The sequence below is a fragment of the Rhinatrema bivittatum genome, chromosome 2, assembly GCF_901001135.1.
Source record: "Rhinatrema bivittatum chromosome 2, aRhiBiv1.1, whole genome shotgun sequence".
In the NCBI taxonomy this organism is placed as follows: Eukaryota; Metazoa; Chordata; class Amphibia; order Gymnophiona; family Rhinatrematidae; genus Rhinatrema; species Rhinatrema bivittatum.
The window spans coordinates 273,360,561-273,385,360 of NC_042616.1; the positions used below are offsets into that span (position 1 = coordinate 273,360,561).

The following is a 24,800-nucleotide window of genomic DNA, read 5'->3' on the forward strand; positions in this document are numbered from 1 at the left end:
GCGAACTTTGGTGGTCACGTTCCCCCCCCCCCCCTACGTCATCCAGGGCGCCATTAGGACCGAGGTCCTGCCCATCAACTCTGCGTTGGGAAGCGACTCTTATCGCCGGAAACCAGGCAACGAAGGCCCAAGAGTACGCAAACTCGCCTCCTTTCTCGTAAAATAACTAAACCCTATTAAACCGCCTGCCTTTAGGAGGCAGTGGGAGCTGACCACCGCCGCCACCATTGTTGATAACCGAGGCTTACTAGTGTGGCTAGCCGGCTGAAGAGCCGCGAAGCTCGCGAGAGCGGCTCCGGCGTCACCTGGAAGCCCCTCCCCCCTCCCCCCCCCCTCCTCCTCCGAGTACCCGAAAGCGGAAGCTGTCACGGTTGGCAGGGGAGTAGGGTGGCCATGATGCCAGCTCCTGTGTCCAAGCGCAGGAGCAGCAACGGCGAGTGACGGCGGAGAGCCTTGGTGGCCCCAGCAGGCCTAGAGTACGCGTCAACGGGGAAACAAGAACGTATTTTTGAGGGAGACAGGTGGAGGAGGAAATTTAAACAACAACCCCCCCAAAAAAAAAAATTCCAGAGGGAGGGAAAAAAAAAAAAAAAGAAGAGAAAACAGCGAGTGAATAAAACGGTCACAAGGGAGTGCGAGAGGCTCCGGGCCTGCGGCGAGGGGCAGCCGCGCCGCCACTGACGAGCCCTACACGTGACGTCACCAAGCGGCAGGACTGCGGGACCGGAGGTGGGAGGAGAGAGAGACGGGGACCGGCAGCAGCCGCCGCTCGCTCGGGTGTTTGGAAACAAATTTGCCTTCCCCCCCCCCCCTCCCCCCTCCACCACATCGTGAGAGAGAGGTGGAGGCGCTTCTTCTGTCTCACGCTCTCTGGTCCTGGTAGCCGGCACCACTTCCGTATTGTACCTGGCCGGTGCAGGGAGCTCAGCGGCTGCCCCATCCCTGCTTCCCTTTCGCCGGCCTGGAGAAATCTCCGGGGAGGAGGGGCACGAGGTAGACTGTCTCCGCCCGCTGAGGCAAGGGGGGAGAGCGGCTCCCAACCGCTGGACTGTTTCGGTGCCTTGAGGATATTTTTTATTTTTTTATTTTTTTTTTCCTGCTGGTAGTTCCCGGGTCGCTCGATGACTGGATCCGGGCGGGACTAAAAGACGGACACGGCCGGATTATTCTCCTTACTGCTGTTGCTACCTCCTCCTGGTACCGGCTCGGACTCTCCGCCCCGCTTTCCATGCTGACCGGCTCGGAGTCGCTGCCGCCGGTGCCCGGAGGCGGGGGCCGGGGCTCCAGGGAAAAGAGGCGACGCGCTGACAGAAAGAAGCGGTGGCAGCGGGGAGGCCGGGCTCGCTGCGGCCGCTTCTCGCCGCCGCTGCCGGGTTCGGCCGAGGGCGCGGACGCGGCGGCGGCGGTGAGAAAGCGGCTCTCCTCCTCCACGGCTCGGTATGGGCGCCGCCAGCAGCGGCAGCAGCTCCTGCTCCTGCAGCAGCAGAGGGAGCGGGAACGGGCGGCCTGCGGCCTGGGCCACCCGCTGCCGCCCCTACTGCAGCCCCCTCTGCCGCTTCTCCAGCCTCCGCTGCCGCTGCTGCTTCTGCCGCCGCCCTCGTCGGCGCTGCCGCCGCTGAGCCTGAGGCGGAGCGGGTACCCGGGGGACGGGGTGCTGGGGCCCGGCGCGGTGGAGTACGACGACGTTAGCTCGCAGTCCGAGGGGCTGTCGGGCGCCCGCAGCCCGTCCCCCGGCTCCTCGTCGCCGGCCTCCTCCTCCGCCTCGTCCGCCCGGCGCCTCGCCCGCCTGAGCGCGGCGCGTGGGAGCCGGACCGGAGGCGGCGGGGGCCGCCGCAACCACTCGGGCAGCCGGGCTAAGGAGAGGTCGCGGGAGCGGCGCCACCGCCATCGCCGGGAGGAGGCCGGGAACAGGGAAGGCCGGGGCCAGCGCAAGAAGAAGGGAGCGGGCGGCAGGAAGGGACGGGAGGCGCGCCGGAGCCGGGACACCCCCGCCGCCTACAAGCAGCCGCCCAAGGCCTACCGGCGGGAGGAGGACGGAAGCAGCCCTCAGACGTACGGCGGCACCGCCGCTGCCTCCACCGCCTCCTACCACAGCCCAACCAGGTACGGAGCGCCTCGGGACGGCAGCCCTTACCGCCAGCGCTCGCCCAGCCCGTCCTACAGTCGCCGGCGCTCGCCCAGTTACAGCCGCCACAGCTCGTACGAGCGCGGGGAGGCCTCGCCCGGGCCCTACAGCCGCCGGCGATCCAGGAGCCCCTACAGCCCCCGGTGAGTGTCCGGCTGGGGTGGGGGCATTGATAGTGCACGGGGCCTTAGATTCCCTCCAGGTGGTCTTCAGCCCCCCTTCTTCCCTTCTCGTCACTCTTGCTGTTAATGCTTTGAGCGTTGATATTTTTTGCTTTTGACTCGCAGCGTAGAATGTTGTAGCAGGTGAGTCGCAAAAATGCCTTTCGTCAGATTTAGACAGGATGAGTGGTGTTCATCCCTTTTATTATTCTTCTAGTAAAAAGTGTTAACTTAATGCCTAGGTACCACTGTTGGAACTCTTGTCTGATGGCGGCTTACGCTTTTCTTACTAATTGCGAGTTGATTTTTGCACTAATGGTAATGATCAGGTCTTAATATCGCCAAAATTTATGTAAGGGTGATAATTGAAGCATTGGGAAAAGATTGACATCTGTTCCTGACAACCTGTTTTCCCCCTCATAAGTGAGCTCTGTAAGATGCATTACAGTTCCCGGCAAGGTGGTTTTCTGTGTGAAAATAGTTTATAGTCGGACATACATGGGACAAGTGTCAGACTTTTTACAGTTCTGTTCTAGTTATCAAGCAGACTTCTATAGTCATTTAAATCTGTATAGGACAATATATTTTTATGGGGTGGTTGTAAACCTTTTTTAGATGAGTTAACTCATCAAATCTGTTTAATAACTGAGAATCTTGTCTTTAAATATTCGGTAAAATAACTTTGCTGTAAGGGTGTTGCTAAGGGGAGGGGGTATTAAAAGAAGACTCATACTCTTATTACAAAAGAAAATAGACTTGTAAAGTTATGGAAAGTTTATTAATGGATTAACTAGGCTCTGAGAAAATGGCATCTCTTGTGTCTACTGGTGTCCTTTGGCTTTCCACATTCTGTCAGACAGTAAGCTGTTTGAGGATGCTCAGTACCCGCTGGTCTTCAAAGCATGATACAATAGGGCCTTGACACATTGTTGGGTCTTTGGAGAATAGAAACTTTTTAAGATATGGAAGTTGTTTAACAGTGTCCAGTTATCTTTCTTGCTCACTTTTAACAGATGCTGTGAGGAATAAGGTCCCCGTTAACTCTTATTTGGCAGGCAGTATGAGTTCAGCAGAGAAGCTGTATTTGCAGGGTTTTACTCTGAAGGGGATTCAAAGTTTGATTTGCACTCAAAAGGGCTGATGCAATATGGTGCTCTTGAGCCGAGCGCACTCTTAAAGTGCAGTTGGACGCAGGTAGAATAGGCGCTAATCAATTCCCTAATGCAATAAGGGGATTAGCACCTATTCAGCACGCATCTAATACGGAGTGAATGTAAGCAAATGCATTTGAATAAGGCTATTAGGCATTTACTACCCATGCAAAAAGAAAAATGTGTATCTCCGCACATTTAACTGTCATCTATTAATGCCTGTCAGGAGCAGGCGTTAATAGATGTGTGCATCAAAAAAAGAAGAAAAAAATAAAAATTGATCGGGCCCATCACAAAAACCGACGCAGAGTTTAACAGCGTCAGTTTTTGTTACGGGCAGACAGCCTCGAAAACTGTTTTCATGGCTGTCCGCTGCTAAGGAAAACAGATGCTGATTTCTCTGGAAATAAACTGCGATAACTGAAAAAGTCTTGCAGAAAGTTACATTCAATCGCTATTTTGCAAATGGGAAACAACTTGCCTTGGCACAAAGCTGACAGCAGTCAAGCAGGAGTAGGGAAGGAGCGAACCATCCGAGCAAGTAGCTGCACCTTACCTGGGGATGTAGCCGCCGCCTTCACCCAGCCGCAGCTGGAAGTTGTCCCAAGCCGGGCCCTCCCTGGCAGTCCGAGCGGCGGACAAACTTCCTTCAGTCCCGATGCGCTGGGGCTCTGCAGGAGAGTTCAGTCCCTCCTTCCGCCTCTTCTTCCCGGGAAGGGGGGGGGGGGGAAGAGGGTGATCAGGTGCTGCTGCTGCTCCCCTTCAGCTTCACAGCAAGTGAGCACACACCCCCACCCGTCCGGCCGTCTGTGCAGGACACTTGCCGGCATCGGTTTTTGTGACTGCTGTGTGCTGATCACGAAAACAGACACCAATAAACTCTGCATCCGTACCGACGTACGGTAGTAAGGGAAACTGACGCCAATAAACTTGGCATTGGTTTTTAGCGACTAAAACCAACGCCAGGTTTATTGGCGTCGTTTTTCGTGACCGGCGTACGGCAGTTGCGAAAACCGTTTGGGTTCGCGTTAGCAAGGATGCTCTAGGGTTGCTAGCGCATCCTTGCTAACGTGACCCCATAATTTAAATATTGCATGGCGCCCCCATTTGGGGCGCTATGAGTGCATTAAGAGAGCGGGCACTTACTGTTCAGCGCCCGCTTTCTACGCGCCTTTATTGCATCGGCCCCAAAGTGCAGGTTTATAGTGGCTACCTTGCATTCCAGTGGAGAGGAAGTGAGACATCATCTGGCCATTCAAGTTTCCCAAAGAAATGTGTGTAGGGGTGGCAAATGAAGCTTGACTGGTGGTCTCTGATACAAGCAGATCAATTGAAACTTTTTTTTTTTTAAAGGAGCTTGTAGCTTTGTAGTGAACTGCAAACATTTATTTGAATGTGGAAAAGCTAGCTTCCATATTCCATTTTTGAGTTTGATATATTCAAACTGCAGTTTTGTAGGGTTTTGTCTTTTTTTTTTTTTAAATCAGGGATAGCCAAAATACTTTGGTTTCAGCAGGGTTTTTGTCTGAATTCAATTGTATTAAGTTATCATTAGTCTTCCACAGTGCTGCTAGACTATGGGGCCCATGTACTAAGCACTTTTCCCATAGGGATACAGTAGTAAATCTGGTCTATTTTTGTGAGGCTAATCAAACACAAACATGTTTGCTTTGTTTGACAATTTAAGTATACTTATTTGATTTATGTTAAGTTCTAGATTAAGGTTTAGTTAATGTCTGTCTTAAATGTTGGAGAGTTTGTATACTCTTTTTATTTAGCTTCAGAGCCCATAAACTGTGGGTAATCCTGGTGATTTGTGTGCCATTACTCAGGGACTCAACAGGTTCCCCCTCTGAGCTATGTTGCCCAGCCCCAATAAAAAAAAACACATTTGAAGAAGTGCAAAAAAGTTTCATGAAGTACACCCTAGTTCTTGTATTGTGATGTTTAATGAGTAATATGTTTCTATTTGTTTCTTTTTGTTTTTCATTCCTTTCTTGACTCTTGATTCTGTCATATTGTTTGTTGGTCATCTTTTCCTAGCTCAAAAATTTGAGGCTTTTAATGTGGCAGTTCTACACCTGAGATCATCTCTATCCCATTTCTAGGTATAATGGGCTTTTTCAGATAGGTTGAACAGATGTTGAAGATTTGCAGTTTTATAAAACATTTCTAGACTGCCTTCCCAATTTTTAATCACTCAAAACAGTTTACAATCTAACACATATAATAATCATAACAAACATCAAAATCCTCAGTTCACTGCCATCAGTATACTTATATCCAATAATATTCCTCTACTTATAATGCAGCCACAACTAGCAGCATACAGGATCAGTCACCACAATTTAAGAATTGCAGAAAAAACATAGGTTTTTACCCTTGTCTTTAAGGTTAACATTTTATCTCATACCTAATCACAGCCAAGACTGATCCACAATACTGGGAATGCAATATATATATATATATAAAATAGATCCTAAATCTCAAGTAAGAACTGTAGGGGTGCTGCTCAATGCAGTTCTGGAATACAAAGCAAACCACTCTGGCTGGATCTAAGCATCCTTCCAGATTGATACCATTGTAGTCTGCCCTTGACATATGCAGGATCTTTACCTGTAGTGTCTGAAAAGTCAAGGTGAGGTGTTTAAATATAACTAGTGCTTCAGTTCGTAACCAATGTAACCGGCAAAGTGCAGCAGAAGCACTTGCTCTCCTAGGTCATCCCAACACAGTTTGAACAGTCTCCTTTTGAATTATCTAGAGTCTATATACAACTTTTACCGGCAGACCAAGTTCAGTAGGTTACAATATTCAAACTGTAAAATGATGGGTATGTACATCACAGATTTAAATACATTTGTCTACAGAAATAGGTGACTTGCCTTGCTTAGTTTCAAATAAGCAGCTTGAAGTTTTGTAGCAATTTGTCACTCTAGATTTAGAGCAGAGTGTGTAGCTCCTAATGTTTTTGTTTCAGATACTGGGTGAATCAATAGGTCACTGAGCATGAGGACCACAGAGTTATCAGTGTTCCCTATCCTGATATGTCTTCTGAGTGTTTGGCAATGTTATGCCATTAGACATGGTACATTGAGTTGATTCTGGAATAACTTGTATCCTCTCCAAATTTTGTTTTTACCTCATAGTAACAATATGCTCTGTAGCTGACATTTCAAGCAGCTAATGATTCTTGGAATGTGCTATTAACTTGGCTTTAACTTTTGATCCTTTTGGCCATTCAGTGTGTGTTTTTTTTGTTTGTTTTTCATTTTGGCCAGAATTTAATAGTCAGAAGTAAGAGGGGTAGTACTACAGAGAATATATGGTAAAAGCAGCTGTCTTCATAGCTTGCAAATTTGGCTACGAAATGTAATTCATTCAGTTGACTGAGGGTCCATGTAGTAAGCTGTGTACTGTGCAGTTTCTTAACCCACCTTTTCAAAACATTTTAACTTTTGATCCAGCAAGCTAATTTTATACTAATGCATCAGGAATTAACAAAATGCTCTAACAAAAAATGAGTGCACAACACCCAAGTTAGTGTGCTCAGCCTTTTGAGTAGGCTGAGCACACGTTTTAATTTTGGGGTGGGTGGGAGGGAAATCCTTTGGTGACCCTTCTGCACCCCAGACATTGGTGGCCAAGGAAATGGGAGTAGGAGTGCTCTGTGTATCGTCTGCCCAGCTGGACTGAGCTGCTCCCGCTCCAGCTGATCCAGGAAGGGAAATAGTCAAATTATGCTAATATCCCCACAAAAGGCTTTACTGCTTCCACATTGTAGTTTATTTTTATTTTTGCTTTTCCTGGAACTCTTTATGTTCTACTTGTTTTATGTGCAGAAAATGCAAATTAACAAGCCTTCATGCAAATCCTATGTTAATGAAGGCATTACCCGTTATTTCCCAATCCAGATACATGTGCCTGCTTAACTCAAGTTTTCTTAGCGCTGGAAACTTAACTCCTAGTCAGAGAGAAAGTAACATTTCCAGAGCTAGTGTGGCTCTATGGATAGAAGATGGAGTTCTAGTGCTGGAACCTGTATTTGGGATTCTTTAAATGTTTTATTTAAGTTTAAATATTAAACTTAAATATAATAAAGAATACCATGTGTATTGCACAAATCCAGTTCTGAAAAAAAATAGAAGAAATATCCAACATACAATCATGATACAGTTCTCCTCTTCACAATAAAGGGGAGGGGGTGCATTTAATTTTTATCTATTGTGTAGCCTAGATCACAATTAACCAGATTATAACTCTTAATCTCAGACTTATCCACCCATGAATGCTTCTATATGTAATGGATCCTGAAAAACAAATGTATTCTTCTGAAACATAATTAAGCATTTACATGGAGATTTTACAAAGCTAAAACTTTTGGCCTCAATTGAAGAAATTGTTTCCTTCAATCTTGGATCACCTTACACATCAGGAAGTATATGTGGAAATGCCCACAAAACAAAAAAATGTGGAAATGCCCACAAAACAAAAAAAAATCTTTATTGAAATATTTCTGCTAAACTAAATTTTTATCCAATTCTGAAACCAAGGAGACTAATAATGTTGCTCTTACAGGAATATTATCAATAGATGTTCCCAAAAAATCTGTCAAATTGGGACTAGTAGGGATCTCGGTATCAATCATTACTTGGTTGATAGAAGAATATCTCTTAACTGCAGAAACATATAGAATTGTAGATAACGCTATTTCTCAGTTGGGTGGCAAACATAAAATCTCCCTTAAACACTTTTTAAATAATTCCAAGGTGACCTAAGTGAGGTGGGGAAATTCAGTAAATGCAGATTTTTTTGGAATGCATAACATTCTCTAACTTCTCATATTGACCATGAATATATAAACTGTCTTTAAAATGAGCATTGTTCATAGCCTGTATTGATGAAATTTGAATCCCCATAGTGCCAATAGTAAAGTCCGTTATTACCGTATATACTTGTGTATAAGTTGATCTTGGGTAAGTGAAGGATATTTTTTTGGGTCCCAAAATCAAGATTTATCAGTCACCTGTGAATAAGTCGAGGGTAAAACCTAGGGGGCTTATGAAATGGTGAAAACACTAAGAAACAAACCGATAACTTAAAAATCACTTATTTTTTAAAAGCAGAATAAAGTGTCTCATAAGAGAATGTCCCTGCTATATGAATCCTTGCCTCCCCCCCATGTCAAAATTTAATTAAAGACTCCAACCTTCCTCACCCCCCAGAAATCACCGAAAGTCCCAGGTGCTTCAGCGGGGGGCCTGGGAGCAATCTTCCACTGCTGGCGCCATTTTGATTACTGGTAGCCGACGGCTCGGGAGCGGGAAATCGCTCCTTGTCCCCGCTTGACCACCAGGGACTTTCGGTGAGCTTTTATACATGTGTATAAGTCGAGCCAGCTTTTTTTTGTGCCTTGTTTCTGGTATTAATTTCTTGACTTGTACACAAGTATATACAGTACTCTTCCCTCAAATTCATTTTTAACTTAGGTTTGGTGGAAATCTTGTGTTGATTCAGAGACTGTCTTATTCATCTTGTAGATTAACCTCCACACATCTGCAATAGTGATATCTGATGAATCTGTTAAATCACTAAAGTCTTGATTGGGAGGTAAAGGATTAGTGGCAATCTCTCCAGTCTCAGTGAGTCCCTTCAATAACACAGGCAAGGAATTTGATACTAATCCTATTAAGAACCAAACTATCTCCAGGTGGACTAACTAGACCCATAGATGTGAACGGCTCAGTTGACAACTCTATCTGTTGTGCTGGTGTCTGGTTCTGACCTGGGCTCAATGATGCCTCAGAACACTGGGTGGAATTGGATATAAATTTGTCCAGGGAATCCACTGCCCTATGAAAGTACACATCAGTAGGGCCAAAGATCTTTCTTTTGCTGTTAGCTGGAGAAGAGGACACTATTTTCACCTTGCGTTTCCTCCCCATCTACAAACATTAAGACAACCATCCAGAAATCAAAATTTCCAGGAGTGTGCTGCTTTGCTTGCATGCCACAGGGCCCAATCTTAAATAGAGACATGTAGGTGCCAGCTGATGATCTCACTGCAGGCAAGGAGAAGGGTCTCAGGCAATCAGTCGCAGCCCTCCGGTCACACGGGTGCTCCTCTCTTTCACGCTGCCTCCTATACTTAGGGTTTAATATGCAGAAAACATGGTTTATGCAAAAATTATGTATACAAGTTAGCATCTGGTTGTGCACACATTTTTTGTACTGAACATATTTGAGATATTTGTGGTCTGTCAGCCAAGTCCTGGGCTGGAGGGATTTGAAGTAGGCAAGCTAATGTAAAGAAGAGAAGTGCTGGCTAAAGTCTTGTGATTCACAGATCAAGAGTTATAGTCCATATGGCTAGCACATCACAGATCACTTTTCAGACTAATTTCTTCTTTTCCCACACAAAAACAAAGCACTGATTGTAAAATATGGGATTAAAACATTTTGATCTAAGTGATTTCTCATACCCTTCTTCCCCCAACTCATTCACAGGAGTGTGTGTTTGGCCCGAGGAAATCTCTTTGTAGCCTATGTTGTTCAAGTGTTGAATCCCTCTTCAAGCCTCACGTCATTTCTCTTATGTAGGGTTGAGGTGGGGGAAGATATGTCCAAGCAGTCTCTGTAAGCTGATGATGGCTGTTTTTGTTTCACATCGGTGAGCTATTTGATGTGACAATGTCTCTCAATGCAGTGGGCTTTGGGTTTTCCCTGGTTGTGAAGTGCTGTTTTATTCTGTTTGAATGCTGACTTATTCCTTAACACCCCTGATGAAGCCATGCAGGTCAAACATGTTGGGTTAACTTGAAGAGTAAATTCTTTGTTTTTATAACTAGGCTATCTGGAGGATTAATGAAGTATTATGAAGATTTATTGTTCAGTTGACCTGACAGTGACATGAGTCCAGGACATCTGGAAATGTCTGGCAAATCCCAATATGAAAGTCTTGTATGTTGCTCTCCTCTAGAGTTAAGAAGTGGAGAAACCAAAGTCTATATAGCTAATTATTATTCATGAACTTGTTCTACAGAAACTTGCTCAAACCCTCTTTAAAGCTCCGTCGGAGCGCACTGTACTGTATCGGCCTGAGTGTAAGTAACCCTTCCTAATTAATCTGTTACATAGTGCACACAATTTTATAAACTTCTCGTGAATCTGCACTAAGTTGTTTCTCCTCTAAGTTAAAGAGCACTAGCCTGTTCAGCCTTTTTTTTATAAGGTGACCAGTTCATCCCAGTAATTATTTTTTTTGCCCTTCTCTGTACTTTTTCTTGTTCTGCTAGAAAAACTGTAAAATATTTTAGGTCACAAGAAGGTGAAGAGGGCTGAATTACCGTAAAGCCTGCTTGTCATGTGCCAGAACATCTCTGTTCTTTGCTCATAGTCTGCTGGTTTCCTGCCATCTCGCCTCCAGTTTGTGCCTGTCTGGGCTGCGATTTCTCACACACCCTGGTGGGACTATAGCCCTATCCACCTTGTGACATCAGCGCTGGGATAAGAGGGGGAAGGAGTGCTGTGTGGATTTTTAGTCTCACTTTACTTGTTGCTTGTCATGTCTGAACTCACTAATGATTACAGCCATGATCACTGGCAGTGGCCGGTATAATGTAGTACACAAGAGATATAGGGTCTGTTGTAGTCCTAGGTGTAAGATCTACTTCTATATTATCTTTGACAGTAACAATCTATAATTTATTCATTTGTCTGATCAATGCGAGAACCATACGCGATAGAATTGATCTTGTCATCAGATCTTGGCTATTAAATCTTGTCATCTTGGCTATTAGATCTTGTCATCAGATCTTGGCTATTAGAGATGAATAATGTCCTTTCCCAACAATGTCCTCCCAGGTTTTTGTTTTTGCATCAAAAACCTGAATCACCAATAGGGGAGGTGGGCTACTGCCTTTAAAGAACATTGGGCCTAGCCCCTAAACCAACTGAGATTCAGTCCCCTATATAAGGCACTTTATATAGACTGTAAACATTGGGGCATATATATATATATGGGGTTTTTTTCTGTTGCCCTCTAGTAATCCTAAATGACTCCTTCCTTGTGAGTAGTGCATTACTAGGAATCAAACTAGAACATCTTTGTGCTCAGTGACTTCAACTTTCACATCAATGTGATACCGTTGTCCCCTTCTTGTGACAGTTTTCTCTCAGCTACGTCTGCTGTGGGGTGGACACAAATGCTAAGTTCCAAAACATAGTCTAGGTCATACCTGGGACCTAGTGTTCTTTGGTGAAATTGTGCATGACCATGGAAATCCAGCTAAAATCTCTTGTGAAGACATGTCCTGGCGCGATCATTTCCTACTTAAGTTCAATGCCCCTTTTGCCTCCAGCCCCAGTTGCAACTTATGCCCAGAGTGCTCAGTTATCTAAAAGGGGCCAACATAGACATGGCTAAGCTATGCACTAGATGGGGTTTGTCTCTGATATGCAGGATAAAAATATTGATACTATGCTAAATCTACGGAACAATTCATTGGTTGACACTATTAATAAAGCTGCACCTCTAAAATATTCAAGGTTAAAGGAAGAATGAAACCTCCTTGGGTCTCGCATGAGATCAGAATTCTAAAATCTAACCTCTGTAAACTAGAATATGTCTGGCCTAAAACCCGTCTTGACCATGACCACAAAATATATTGCAAAACCTTAGATGACTATAGGAGAGCTAGTTCTAAAATGGAAAAAAAATTATATGTCTGTGTGTGTGTGTGTGTGTGTGTGTATATATATATATATATATATATATATATATATATATATACACACACACACACAGTTATTCAAACAATTTTCAACTATTTCACACAGTCACAAAACTGACAAACAATATACCTAGTGTTAGTCTCGCTGCTTCTTGTTGTTCTGACAAACATCACCCTGAAGCATTGTTACTTTTGCAAAAAAGGTAACTTTTTGTGCTCAGCTTTTAAAAACTCCTATTCCAGGAGACAGGTGAGAAACCAAATGAACCCTTCTGGAGCGAGTTTGAAATATCTTAAAAAAAAAATTTAAATAAAATTAAACTTGTAAAAAGCATGTACCAATCCAACTGCGCAGTAAACTCTTGTTGCAGGGCAATCTCCAGAGCATTAATAATATAAATAAACTTCTGGTTTGTTTTTCTAAATACATCCGTGCATGAAGGATATCTATCCATGGTTTTAAAACTGGGCTCTGTAAATTCTCTCCTTAAGCCTACATGTGATCTGACCCACAGTATAAGCCAGCTCCATTCCTTCCTGGATGATGATGACATCTTTGACCCGTTTCAGTTTGATTTCAGACCCCACTATAGTATTTAACTACTCAAGATCCAATATTTATATGGGGTTTGTCAATGGCACAAATTACATTATTTTCCTATTGGACATTTTGGCAGCTTTGACGCACTTGACCACTCTATACTCCTTTCTTGTCTTACTCAAATTGGCATCAGCGGATGCATCCTAAACTGGTTTTCTTGATTCCTTTCTGACCGTTCCCACTTTCTTCTTGGTTCCCCCTTTCAACATGGATCCCACATCACTGTATGGCGCTATTTAAAATTTTCAAAATAGAAGTGGAGGGGATGAGTGGTACATTCAGTGGAAAATGTCCAAATGTAAATGGTGTAGCGCTAAGCATATCAGGATCCACAAGCTACAAAGAAGATCATTCAGACAAGATTGCCAAGCAGTTCCATTTTTATTATAGCCCATATCGAGAAGAGCTGATTTCAGTCCCCTGACATGGACGGTGCTTCACCACTCTGGCTGTGTCTGGAGGGACAGAAGCCCAAACCGATCAATGACAATGTGAAGGAAAACAGTATATCTCCAAACTCAGAATATCGATGATTCAAACCCCTTAAAAAAAACCCAAACAAAACCTCGAAACATTTGTATGAGGGGCCTTATCAAGTCATCAAGGAATCTGGAAATGGGGACTCAGAAAATACCAAGGGGAACGCATTGAAAAACTTGTAGACTATAAATTAAACTGCTCAAGTCAGTTTTAATTAGGATCCATTCAAGGTGCCCAAGCATCCACTATCAGCTTCAATAAAAAGGGTAGAAGGAGAGCAGCTTCACACTGTCATTGATCAACTTGAGCTTCTCCCCTCCCAATGCAGCCGGAGTGATAAAACACAGTCCATATTGGGGGGACGGACTGACGGACCAGAATCAGCTGTTCTTGATACTGGCTAATAAAAAGTGAAATTGCAATCTTGTCTAATTGACTGAATCCTCTTATCTTGTGGACCTTGATGTGCTTAGTGCTACACATTTCCATTTGGCTATTTAAAACATATCTAAGACCACTTACAAATTATTGGGAGGGTTGGAACTCCAGTATCTTTTATATGCAGATGGTATACAATTTTTCTTTGCAGCATCAGAGATGAAAATAAGAACTCAGGCTAAATTTCAATATATCTGTGTGCTATAAAGAGCTGGTTGTCACAACCAGCTTTCCTTAAAGCAGTCTAAAACAGATCATTTACCTCGGTGAACCTTGCTTGACACAAGTCCCTCCCCAATACTCTTTCAAGGTTGCACTATTTCCTTTATTCAAAAAATCCAAAACCTAGGGGTAATTTTTGATACACCGCTTTGTTTTGAATCACTTTTTTTTTTTTTAAGATATGATTTAGAGGGTGTTTTTTTTTTTTTGTTTTTTTTTTTTTGGAAGCTGCACATTTTGCATAAACTGAAACCGTACCTGGAATTTGTTGACTTTAGGACAGCACTGCAGTCACTAGAAATCTCTAAACTTGACTGCTGCAACTCTATCTAGGTCTTCCTAAGTAACCACAGAAAAGTCCTTCCAGTCATCTAAAATTCAGCTGCCAGAATCTTGAATGGAACTTCAAAATATGATCTTATTTTGCCTGCTTTGATATTTCATTGGCTCCCCATCTGACAAAGAATCCAATTTAAAATTCTTATGATGGTACAAAATGCCATGAGTGGCGATGCTCTAGACAGCATAAATTCATTTTGTTAAAAATCTATCAACCCACGAGAATGCTGTGATCCTCAGGACAGTGCTTACTAGACATCCCAAGCTTTCGAGTGATTAGACTGGCAGAAACTAGAGAGAGAATCTTTTTAGTCGTGAGCTCAATATGGTGGAACCGCCTGCTAGCTTTAATTTGCAAGGAAACCATTCTTAAGGCTTTTTGGAGAAACCTGAAAGCACATATATTTAAGAACATGTTTCATTTATGAATTCTTGTCATTGCAGGTGTTCCTTTTATGCTGTCTTCTCTATTGCTGACACAGCAGCTATTTTATGTTTTTGTTTAGCATATGATTTGTTTGTAATACTGCATGTATTTAATTATAATCTGCTTAGACCCTAGGATAACGTGGAATATAAATCACTAAATTAAATTTCAATTTTGGCTGCCTATCCTCAAAGGATATTCAGATGTTAGGAAAAGTACAAAAGGGCAAGCATCCTAATGAAGGGGATATGGGGGTTTGTATGTACAGAAAGATTGCCTGTATTTTGGATGCTTTTTCATTTTTCACTTATTTTGAATATTTCTTGGTTGCCTTTTTTTTTTTTTTTCTTATTGCCTCTCCCTCCTTGGCTCCCCCTCCAAGACATGTTCTCTTGGTATTCCCAGGTTGGAAGGAGCCACTACAGCCTGAAGCAGCAGCATAGTGGTTCAGTCCACTCCGGGCAGCAGCTGCTCTCTCCCAGCTTGGCCTGCTGTTTGTAGCAGTCTGCCACATGCAAAAACAGCTATTCTGTAGTCTAGGCTTGCCAGAGGTAGTAGCGGATGTCTTCCTATTTGGGCCTGCAGCCCTACTCCTATGCTTCACCGTGGCTTCTCCCAATCCTGGCTCCAATTTTTAGATGCCCAGGCAGCTTTCCACCTCTGACAATGTGAAGCATAAAAATGGGGAAAAGACACTCATGTCAATTAGCTGAAGTCACCTACTCCTATAGTTGGTGTAAGGGTGGTGTTGACCTGTAGGGGTAAAGTGTATGTTTTAGGGTCTTCAATTGATAATCTTTCCACCCCCAAATAAGATGTTTTTTTTCATTGCTAGGGAATTGATGAGCGCTTTCCCTCACATCTGTTACACAGGCCGATGCAATAAAGTACGCTCAGCCTAGCGCACAGGTTAACACTTGGACACGCATTTTGAACATGGATCGGAAGACATAGAAAGCATCTGTGGCTGTCAGCCCAAGCAGCTTGAAAAAGTAGATGGCTGTGGTGTCTTAATGGGTCAGAAGATGTGGAAGAGGAAGCAATTGGGGTAGTGCCTGGAAGAGAGCAGCTATAGGATCTTGCTCTGAGAGGAAGGAGTTTGTGCCTGAGGTGGTGGAGCAGAGAGAGATGGGAAAGCTGGGGATCTTGCAGGGGAGGGAGAAGAAACCAGGGAGAGGGGGGGATGGAAGCGAGGGAAAGGTTGAACCTCAAGGTGGGTGCATAGGGAGACCTTTTGGAGGTTTGGGGGGGGGGGGGGGTGTGGTCAAACCAGAGGGCAGAGAAGGTGGTAGGGAGGTCCAGGCTTGGGGGTCAGGGTAGTGGGGGAGTTCTGCACATAAATTATGTATTTTGAATAATAATTCTTTATATATTACATTTTAAATTATTACACGGACAGTGATTATATTGTGGTGTTTGGATAAGTCGTGCTGCTTCCTCCCCTCAGAAGTTTAAAACGTGTTCAGAATGGTTTTGCTACAGAATTCCCCAGGAGTAATCCTGGATTCTGTTATGAAGAGCTGATCAGTTATGATCTTTCAGTAAATCATGTTTACAGTGAAGGCAGGTATATAAGATGTTTGTTTTAGTTCAGCTTTTTGAGTATATAAACCGCATACTTCAAGAAGTTGGCAGACATACAGGAGGCAGCAGAGTGTGTTATGGTTAGCAGGCACATGGACTGGACTGAGAACTTAGGCCTGTTGAGGGGGCTGCAGGTGAAATTGGGGCAAGCATAAGGCACAGCTGTGTGTTGAGAGGCTCTGGAGGGCATTAAGCTCATGGCCATTAGCATTTCTCCATCTGGTATGGTGTGGGGGATAAAGTCTGAGCATTGTTCAAATGTGCACTTGCTGGAGTTCCTTTGTCTGAAGCAGAGCAGTGTTCCTGAAAGGCTGTTCTTGTGTGAGGGTATAAAGGCTTACCAAGGGAGATAGGCAGGGTTTCCAAATGAAGCTGCACAGTTGCCTTTCTAAAACGGCAAACAGAAGGGCAGCTTGTGGGAACGAAGAAGGAAATGGGGCAAGTGAAAGGATTCAGGAACCGAAAAGGAAAAAGATAAGCAGTTTTTCCTGTTGGAGGAAATAGCATATCTAGATATGTAGAAGCCAAACCCAAAGATCTGTTTGCTCCCACTTTTTAAATGTATGAAAATGAGTGCCCTCTTTTCTTATTTGGCTTAATTTCTGAGAAGTCTTAAGTATTCAATGTTTTTGGAAGCTTCTTCCCCTGAGTCCCTCCCACCATTATGAACCATAGTAAATTGAGAACTGCTGAGTAGAAACTCTTGAGCAGGTATCTTTTTTTGTAAGTGGGACCTGGAGTTGTCCAATAGTTTCCAACATTTTTGGGCTTCCATCTGTCAGAACCAGCCTATACTGGACTGTGGCACTATAAACCTTTATTTGCAACTGCCCAAAGATTTCTGGTCTAACTTAACCATCACAGTGATTAATCCTTAGCCAAGAATGCATGCCATAGCTCTCTCCAGAAGCCAGCATGGTGTACTATGAGTCTGATAAAGTAGGTATCTGTTAAATGACTGGATCTCTTTAGCTCTTTGGCTGTGAATGCTGCCTTGGCGGCATCACGAACCCAAGAACCAGAGACTGTGCTCAGGAATCAAACCTAAACTTCCTACTTAGCACAGTGCTGTTCTGGAATTGGACCAGTCCTAGGAGGAGCATTTTAAACAATACATTACCATAGTATTTAAGAATTGCCATGCTGCATCAAACCCAGTATCCTGTTTTCCAACAGTTGCTAATCCATGTTTTAGGTACTTGGTAGGATCCCAAACTGTAGATAGTCCATCCTGCTAATACCCTGGGGTAAACAGTGGCTTTTCCCAAGTCCAAGTTAATAATTTCTTCAACAAGCAGGTCTCAATTAGTGATGTATGGGGATGTCGTCAGTACCAAACTGACCGATTTCTTTAGCTCAGTAAAGTTTTTTTACTACTGATACTCCTGGGGGAATTCTACACATTTGTCAAAATAAGTTTTTGGGTTTTTTTTTTCAAAATTATCATTCTGAATTTCTATGCAATCCAGTATCTGTTTTTCCCACTTAGCAAGGCTCTGTAGCGCCCTAGGCAGACCAATGTTACTAATACCAGTGCCCCTCCATACAGTGGTAGATATATATATATATATATATCGTGGCAGTTTGCAGAATTGTGATTAGGGCTCAGTCATTTATAGCAAACAGTGAGATCATCTATGATAGACATTATCTGGTGTCACACGCAATCTTTGAAGCCACTGGAAGTGACCCTCTTACTGGGCCATTCTTTGTCTTTCTTTTTTTGTTTTAAAGACAACACTGACGCCATAATGCATATCCCTCCCTCCACCCCATATTATAGGATCCTTGATAAACTAAGAAAACATGTAACAAGCACCATAAATTGCCCTCGCTAGACTAGTCACAGAAAGAGAAGTCTGGCTAAGTCAGTAGCTACATCATTCAAAATCATACTTTGAGTATAGACTTGTTGGAGACAGCAAACGAAAATATATTTCCCAGTGCTTTGTAAAATTCTTTTTCTTTTTAAACCATGGATCAGGTTGCGAAGCTGTGTGATCGTAGGCGGATCTGGAGAGATCCAGTTTTTGTAACATACATTTTTTTTTAAAGTAATATCGTTAACCTACACCACCACTGTACATATTTATTGGGAAATGAGATACCTCTGACATCATCCCAGAGAAATACATTGAGGTGATAAGCAAAGGACATCCACATAAATGAAGCAAATATTTATGCACACAAAGCGAAAACACGCTAATGTGTGGTCAAGACCAAAACTGATGTCCAAGTGAGCTATTTGGGTTGTCACATTTAAGGCACTGTCCGCTACCTCATTTTAACTGCTCGGGTAGAAGCAATATATAACCTATGCAAACATTTGAATTGGAGCTCTTGAAGAGGAGTAAGCACCAAAAGGGACTGTACATGTGTGAAGCATTTCTTATAATAAGCCGAGGTGAGATTGATTCCCAAATCTCTATTCTAACCCTCAACAGTCACTTTCCAGCTGATTGGAGGTTGATATTTATTTAATAGTTTACACCAAAAAGAGAGTATGATGAGTGGAGTCATCCATGTCCCAAAAATCTGAAAATATTTCCCACGCATGATTATTGGGGTCAGGAAAGGTTAAAGATTGTACATAGTGGTGTATTTGTAGGTATGCATAAAAATGTTGGGGTAGGAGATCATAGCATTAGTGTCATCCACCACATGAACTATAGCCCTGATTCCCCTCATATACTACTGAGAAAAAAACTTGTTATGCAAATCAGGTAAAAAGTTTCCTAAAATAGGGGGAAAAAAAAGGGTGGCTTGTTTTGGATATTGCAGTTAACAAGCCCAAAGTAAGGCTTCTGTAGCTGGTTTGAACAATACATTATGGTGGAGATATGATGGGAGTATTTGGGAGGACTTATGTAAAATGTATGAAAGTCGCAGTGGTTTAATATGAAGCTGTTCTATGGCTAGGGGAGTATAATAGGCACTACCCATAATCTAATCAGCCTTATTGCGCAGCTGACAAGCCACGTTATAAGTTTTTAAATTAGCTAATCCCCAACCTCCATATTTCTTGGGATAGCGGAGCTTAAATAAAATCACGCAAGATTTTTTACTTTTCCATAGAAACTGTCTCACTTGAGTGTCCATTTCCTGGAGCTCTCATTTCAACCAGTATACTGGGAGTAATTGCATCGCATATAGCCATAGAGGGAGAACCATCATTTGATAAAGCGCTATCCTACCCGCTAAAGTGAGTGGTAAATCCCGTCAGAGTTGAAGCTGAGCATTGGTCTTAAGTAAAAGGGCTCTATGGTTTAAAGATTGCAGTAAAGCCAGAATACGGGGTATTAAAACTCCCAAATTCTTCATAAAGTGTGTAGCCTGAGGTATTGGGAAATCATCCAGAATCCAGGTGTGTGATTCTGGCATAGTAAGCAATATTTCAGATTTCCCCAAAATTTAACTTAAGACCCACTATCTGCCCATATTTAGAGAACTGCTGCATTAGGGTGTCCCAAGAAGACTGGGATACTAAGATGTACCAAGAGATCATCAGCAAAGGCCACTAGCTTATACAGTGCCAGCTCAACAGGTCGTATAGGAATTCCTTTAATGCCATTATTACTCAGAATATGATTCATTAAAGGTTCTAGGGTAAGAACAAATAACGGGCAACCCTGCTGGGTCCTTCTATAAATTTCAAAGGGTGCAGATAGGGTCCCATTGACTAGCACCAAAGCCGTGGGCTTGTAATATAAAACTTGCAATATTTGGTAACAATAGCTAGCAATACCCAAGGAATCTAGCTTGGTGAACATAAAAAGGCCAAATAACCCAGTCGAATGCTTTTTCCGCATCAAAACTAATTAACATAGAAGGTATTTCTTGCCAATGACAAGTTTCTAATGAGGATAAAATTTTATGGACATTCAAGGATGAATTTCTCTTTCTAACAAAGCCAACTTGATCCTCGCCAATAAGAGAAGGCAACAATTAGCCAAAATCATGGTGAATCGATTATCCAATCAATTTTACGTCAAAAGTTAGAGAGGTCGATAAGATTCTGGTTGAGTAGGGTCCTTGTTCTCCTTGGTTATAACTACAATATGATAAAAAGGGGAATTTGGATGGGAAATGAGATCTATCATAGCACTTAAAGGTAGCGAGATTTGAGGTAAGAGTATTTTGTAAAATTCAGCTGGGTAACCATCTGTGCCTGGGACTTTAAGCATTTTGGCATTTTTTGTTAGCGTATACTTCCTGAGCCTGGATTGATTGATTTTAAACCTAAGACGTGGCAGGCCTGAGTGAATCAGTCTCGAAGGGCCCCTTGATTGACAGGGTCTGCCTTATGTAGAGTCTGATAACACGTACAAAAAATCTCCCCCATGTCCCGGTCAGTGTACCTAAGTGAGCTGGACGAAGATCGCATGGTCGTGATGTCTCCTCCCACACTTAAGTTTTTGTTGTGTTTGCTAACCGTCTCCCCGACCTATTACCTTGATGATATTTGGCCTTTAAAGTAAAAAGCAGTTTTCTGCGCACTCAAATGCAAGAGAAAATTTAACTCATACAAAATGGTGTTCAGCAAAAACTTAGCTTCCTTAGTGGGCGTACTTTCAAAATTACGTTTAGTGTCTTACTTTGCTTCCAAATTGCATATCTGTTGTAACTGATTTTTATTTCATGTCTCCATGTAAGCTATTATGTCCCCCCTTATAACAGCCTTTGCTGTTTCCCAAAATAAGAGAGTTTGGAAATTATGGCCTTCGTTAGTGGTGGTATAGACTTCCCATTTCTGGCTCAGAAAAGCCCTGAATCCCAATCCCCTGTCATAAAGGTACCGTGGGAATTTCCATAAGCGAGTAGTTTGGTTTTTCTTTTATATTGTGTTATCCATGTAAATGCGTTAAGCGCATTAAAGAATGTTATATATATATTTTTTTCTGCCTGAACAATTGAAATCTCTTTTGGAGGCCCAAAGGCCAGTAACCTCCTCCTTAGTGCCTAGTAACTAATTTAGGGATAAATGTAAACTAACTGCTGGTTGTGTAGCTATGTTAAGCTGTTAATGTTTGATTTTCCTTCTTGATTCCCCTGTGATTTCTATGCCCCCTCACTTTTTTCTTTTTACTGCTTGGTTTTGGAGGACTGCATTTATTTGGTTTCTATTGTATTTTTGTATTTTTTTTTCTCTTATTAATGCTGGAATCCATATATTTCTGTGACAAAAATTCTTTGTTCATGAACGAACTTAAAATATATATATATATACCTGAAAAAATTCCTGTAGTAAATATTTCTGTAGATTCCTCCCTGCCTAAGAGACAAGTTAAGCTGCCATGTGCCTGTCCCCTTGCCCTGCTGCACCATTTTTCAAAGGGAGGAGAACAGGGCTATGATCTGACAGTGTAGCTGAAAGGATATCAGATTCCCCAGCACAGACCCTAGTCTAGCCGAACAAAGAAAAAAGTCAATACGATTGTTGGGTGAGTGGCTGAAAAACAAGTATAATTCTTACCAGATGGGTATTTCTGTCACCAGGTGTCCCCCAAGTCCCAGGGTTTTCATTGGAAATTGAAGTTTCTCCCTTTTGATCAGAAGGACCAGTTCCTACTGCAAGGCTGTCAGAATTTGGGTTCAAGCAAGTGTTCATCTCTCCCTGCCACTATTTCAGTATCTGGAAAAAAACCCCCTAGCTAACTGTGGTGTCATTTTTCAGTAGAAAATATTGACATTTATTCGGCCCATATGTATTGGCCAAGACGAGTTTATCATACAAGGTACATTCCACGATTATGGTTCTGATTCGGGGTCCGAGTGAACTTATGGAAGTGAAAGGCCTTGTGTACCAGACTACATACCCCCATGTCTGGACTTATAGGAGGCATAACCCAACTGTCTCACTCAATCCTTTTCAGCTTATGTTAACAGTCAAATAAGTCTCTTGCAGCATTACGATGTGAAAATTTGATAAGGTATACATATGGTCTCTTCTGTTTTATAGGAGAGGCCAGCCCCTCATGTATTATGATAAAATATTCACAGGTGACGCAGTCATGTGAAAAGTTAAGCGAAAAGTACTAGCTTATCTGATCTATTTATGTTTCAAGAGTACACACAAATTCACAGCACACTTCCAGTGAAACATAAAAAGATATCCCATTCTTTTCCTCCTCCCCAAAAAAAACTTACAAGTAAATAGGAAACCCATCTGTCCCGGGAAAAGAGGAAAGTGCCATCCGTTTAACTGATCTCCGCATCCCCCCCCCCCCCCTTGCCATTTGACATGTCGACTAGGCAGTGCCTAAGGGCAGGTGAAGGCCTGAGGCCTACCAAAGAAAGGGCCGCCTCTCACTCCTACCTGCCTTCTGTAGCAAAATTAAGTTCCCAACCTGCCAGTGTTGCCAATCCTCCCCTCTCACCCCCTCCCTTTCCCATCATACCTTCCCAACCCATCACTGCGACCATACTTTTGAGTAAAACATTAACCATAAAGAAAAATCCCACAAGGCCCAGATGCAAAAGAACATAAAACCCTTCCGCCCACTTCCCAGTATGCTGGAAACAGTGTCCATCTATTGTAGAGTCAGCTTTGCAAATGTTGACTGGCTTGACTGCTCCCTCCTGGGCTCCATAAAAAACTGACAGAGGTTGCTAGTGTGGTGGGATAGCTAATCTCATCTTGCCAAAGACCAGGCATCACTGCGCTCTGTTCCTGCCACGCGCTGCATTTTGATATGAAGCTCCCTGATCATGGTGTGTACGTGGCTTAGCTTTACCCGATATAGGCTCTCAGCCCAGCTGTCGAAAGTCAGCAAACAGTCCCATTCCCCACCCAATCTCCCCCCTCCCCTCACTAGGGATACCTAAGAAGTCAGAAAGGCGAGCCCCCCCCTGCTCCACCACATTACTCCATCCGTTGGCAAGGGATAGTTGCTGCCCACTTTCGGTTCCCTTGCTGCCAGAAGTCTCTGCAGTCAAACCAAGTGCATATGTCTCTGCTTCAGAAGTGGAGGTGAAGAACTGAGTGATGCCTACATGCTGGACCCTCAGTTTAGCTGGATAAAGTAACGCATACTGGGCCCCACTCAAACGAAAGAGACACTTGGCCTCTGAGAAACCTTGGTGCTTCTTTTGAAGGTCCTGAAATATATAAAGCCATTGTAATCCAGATTGTGGATGTTTCTTGCCACTTCCAACATTCTAAAGTTGTCACCATAATTATGCAAGTGCACGATCACTGTGCATTCTCATTTGGCTTTGGTGCTAAGGTACGGTGTGCTCTGTCGATTTTAAGTCTTCTTGGCAGTCTGTAGCTGCAGCATTCATGGGAGCTATTTTGAAAAAACCCCAGAAAAAAAACAAAAAAAACCCCACTGCATCGGAGACTTCTGGGAACTTGGTAAAATGATCTGACAGATAATAGGGCTTGTGAAATTGGCTTTCTGATTCTCTAAGAGCATGTTGTGTACCTGAAACTCTGCTGATCTCCTTGCTCCTTAATCTGCACCTGTTCCCTTTTTAATCTAATACCCTTGTTTCAATTGTATTCACTTATCTTGATAAACATTTTCACAAGCTAACAAATGCTAATGAGGAATATTTGGCTCTTGTGGCTGATATTTTGATTGAAGACAAACCTTGCTGTAATAGCTTCTAGAACTGTAACTTTGCAGATGTAATAAGCTGCGCTTTGCCTACTGCAGGTTTTTGCTCATACTTTGGTGTGGGGTTTTCAGCACTAACCTTACCCAGGTATCTAGTAAGGTATCTGGGTAAGAAAGAAGGCCAGACAATCACTAGCTGGCCTTCTTTCTTACCCAGCCTGTCACTCCGTTTCTCAAAGAAAAAAAAAAATGGACTCTTAGACTTCAGATTAAAGCACCGTTCTTAAGTTTGTAACTTGTACTCTACGGTAAAATTACTTTACTGGCCTTTTCTTCTTTCCAGCTTGTTGCAAGCTTCCAAGTTCCCGCCCCCTGTTGATTGTAACTTTGACTTATTCCTGCTTTGGTTATCTTTCGTTTACGTGAATTTGTTACTCTAGTTTTTTCCCTCTGTTAAACTGTAAACCGATCCGATATGGTAATCTACTATGAAGGTCGGTATATAAAATTGTTAAATAAATAAATAGTATGGGATCAGGGCCGAAAAATCCCATGGTCTGTAACGCGGATGCATACAAATCCTATGTAAATGAAGGCATTAGCTATTATGGGGCAATGCAGGGAGCTGTGTCAGCGGAGAGTCATTTTAGCACTGTTTTTAAGGCAGTAAATTTAACACTTGGGTCAAGGCAGGAGCAAAAACATAATTTCTGGTGGCCATTTTAGTCCATTGTATGCCCCTGTGGTAGTAAATATAGGTGCTTCTCTGTGACAATATGGATTTTGTATGTGTTTTTAATAGATTGGTTAGGATAGCAAGACCTCAGTTCATTACTATGTATATTTAGAAATCTGTTCTGTTAATCCTGAACAGAATGGAGTCTGTCCAGAGGGTGGCTTCTAAAATGGATGGTGGTCTTCGTTTTAAAGTATAAGGGGATAGACTTGTGTACCATAGGGGGAGATATGTTAGAGACA

At 42.9% G+C, this 24,800-nt stretch overlaps 1 protein-coding gene across 1 annotated transcript in view; it reads left to right on the plus strand.

The window, feature by feature from the left end:
- Positions 1–350: 350 nt before the first annotated feature.
- CDK13 (cyclin dependent kinase 13) overlaps positions 351–24,800 on the plus strand; it is a 284,521-nt gene continuing 260,071 nt past the window's right edge. The window contains 1 exon segment of the mRNA XM_029589531.1: positions 351–2,268. Coding sequence (XP_029445391.1) covers positions 1,229–2,268 — 1,040 coding nt within the window. The 5' untranslated portion in view covers positions 351–1,228.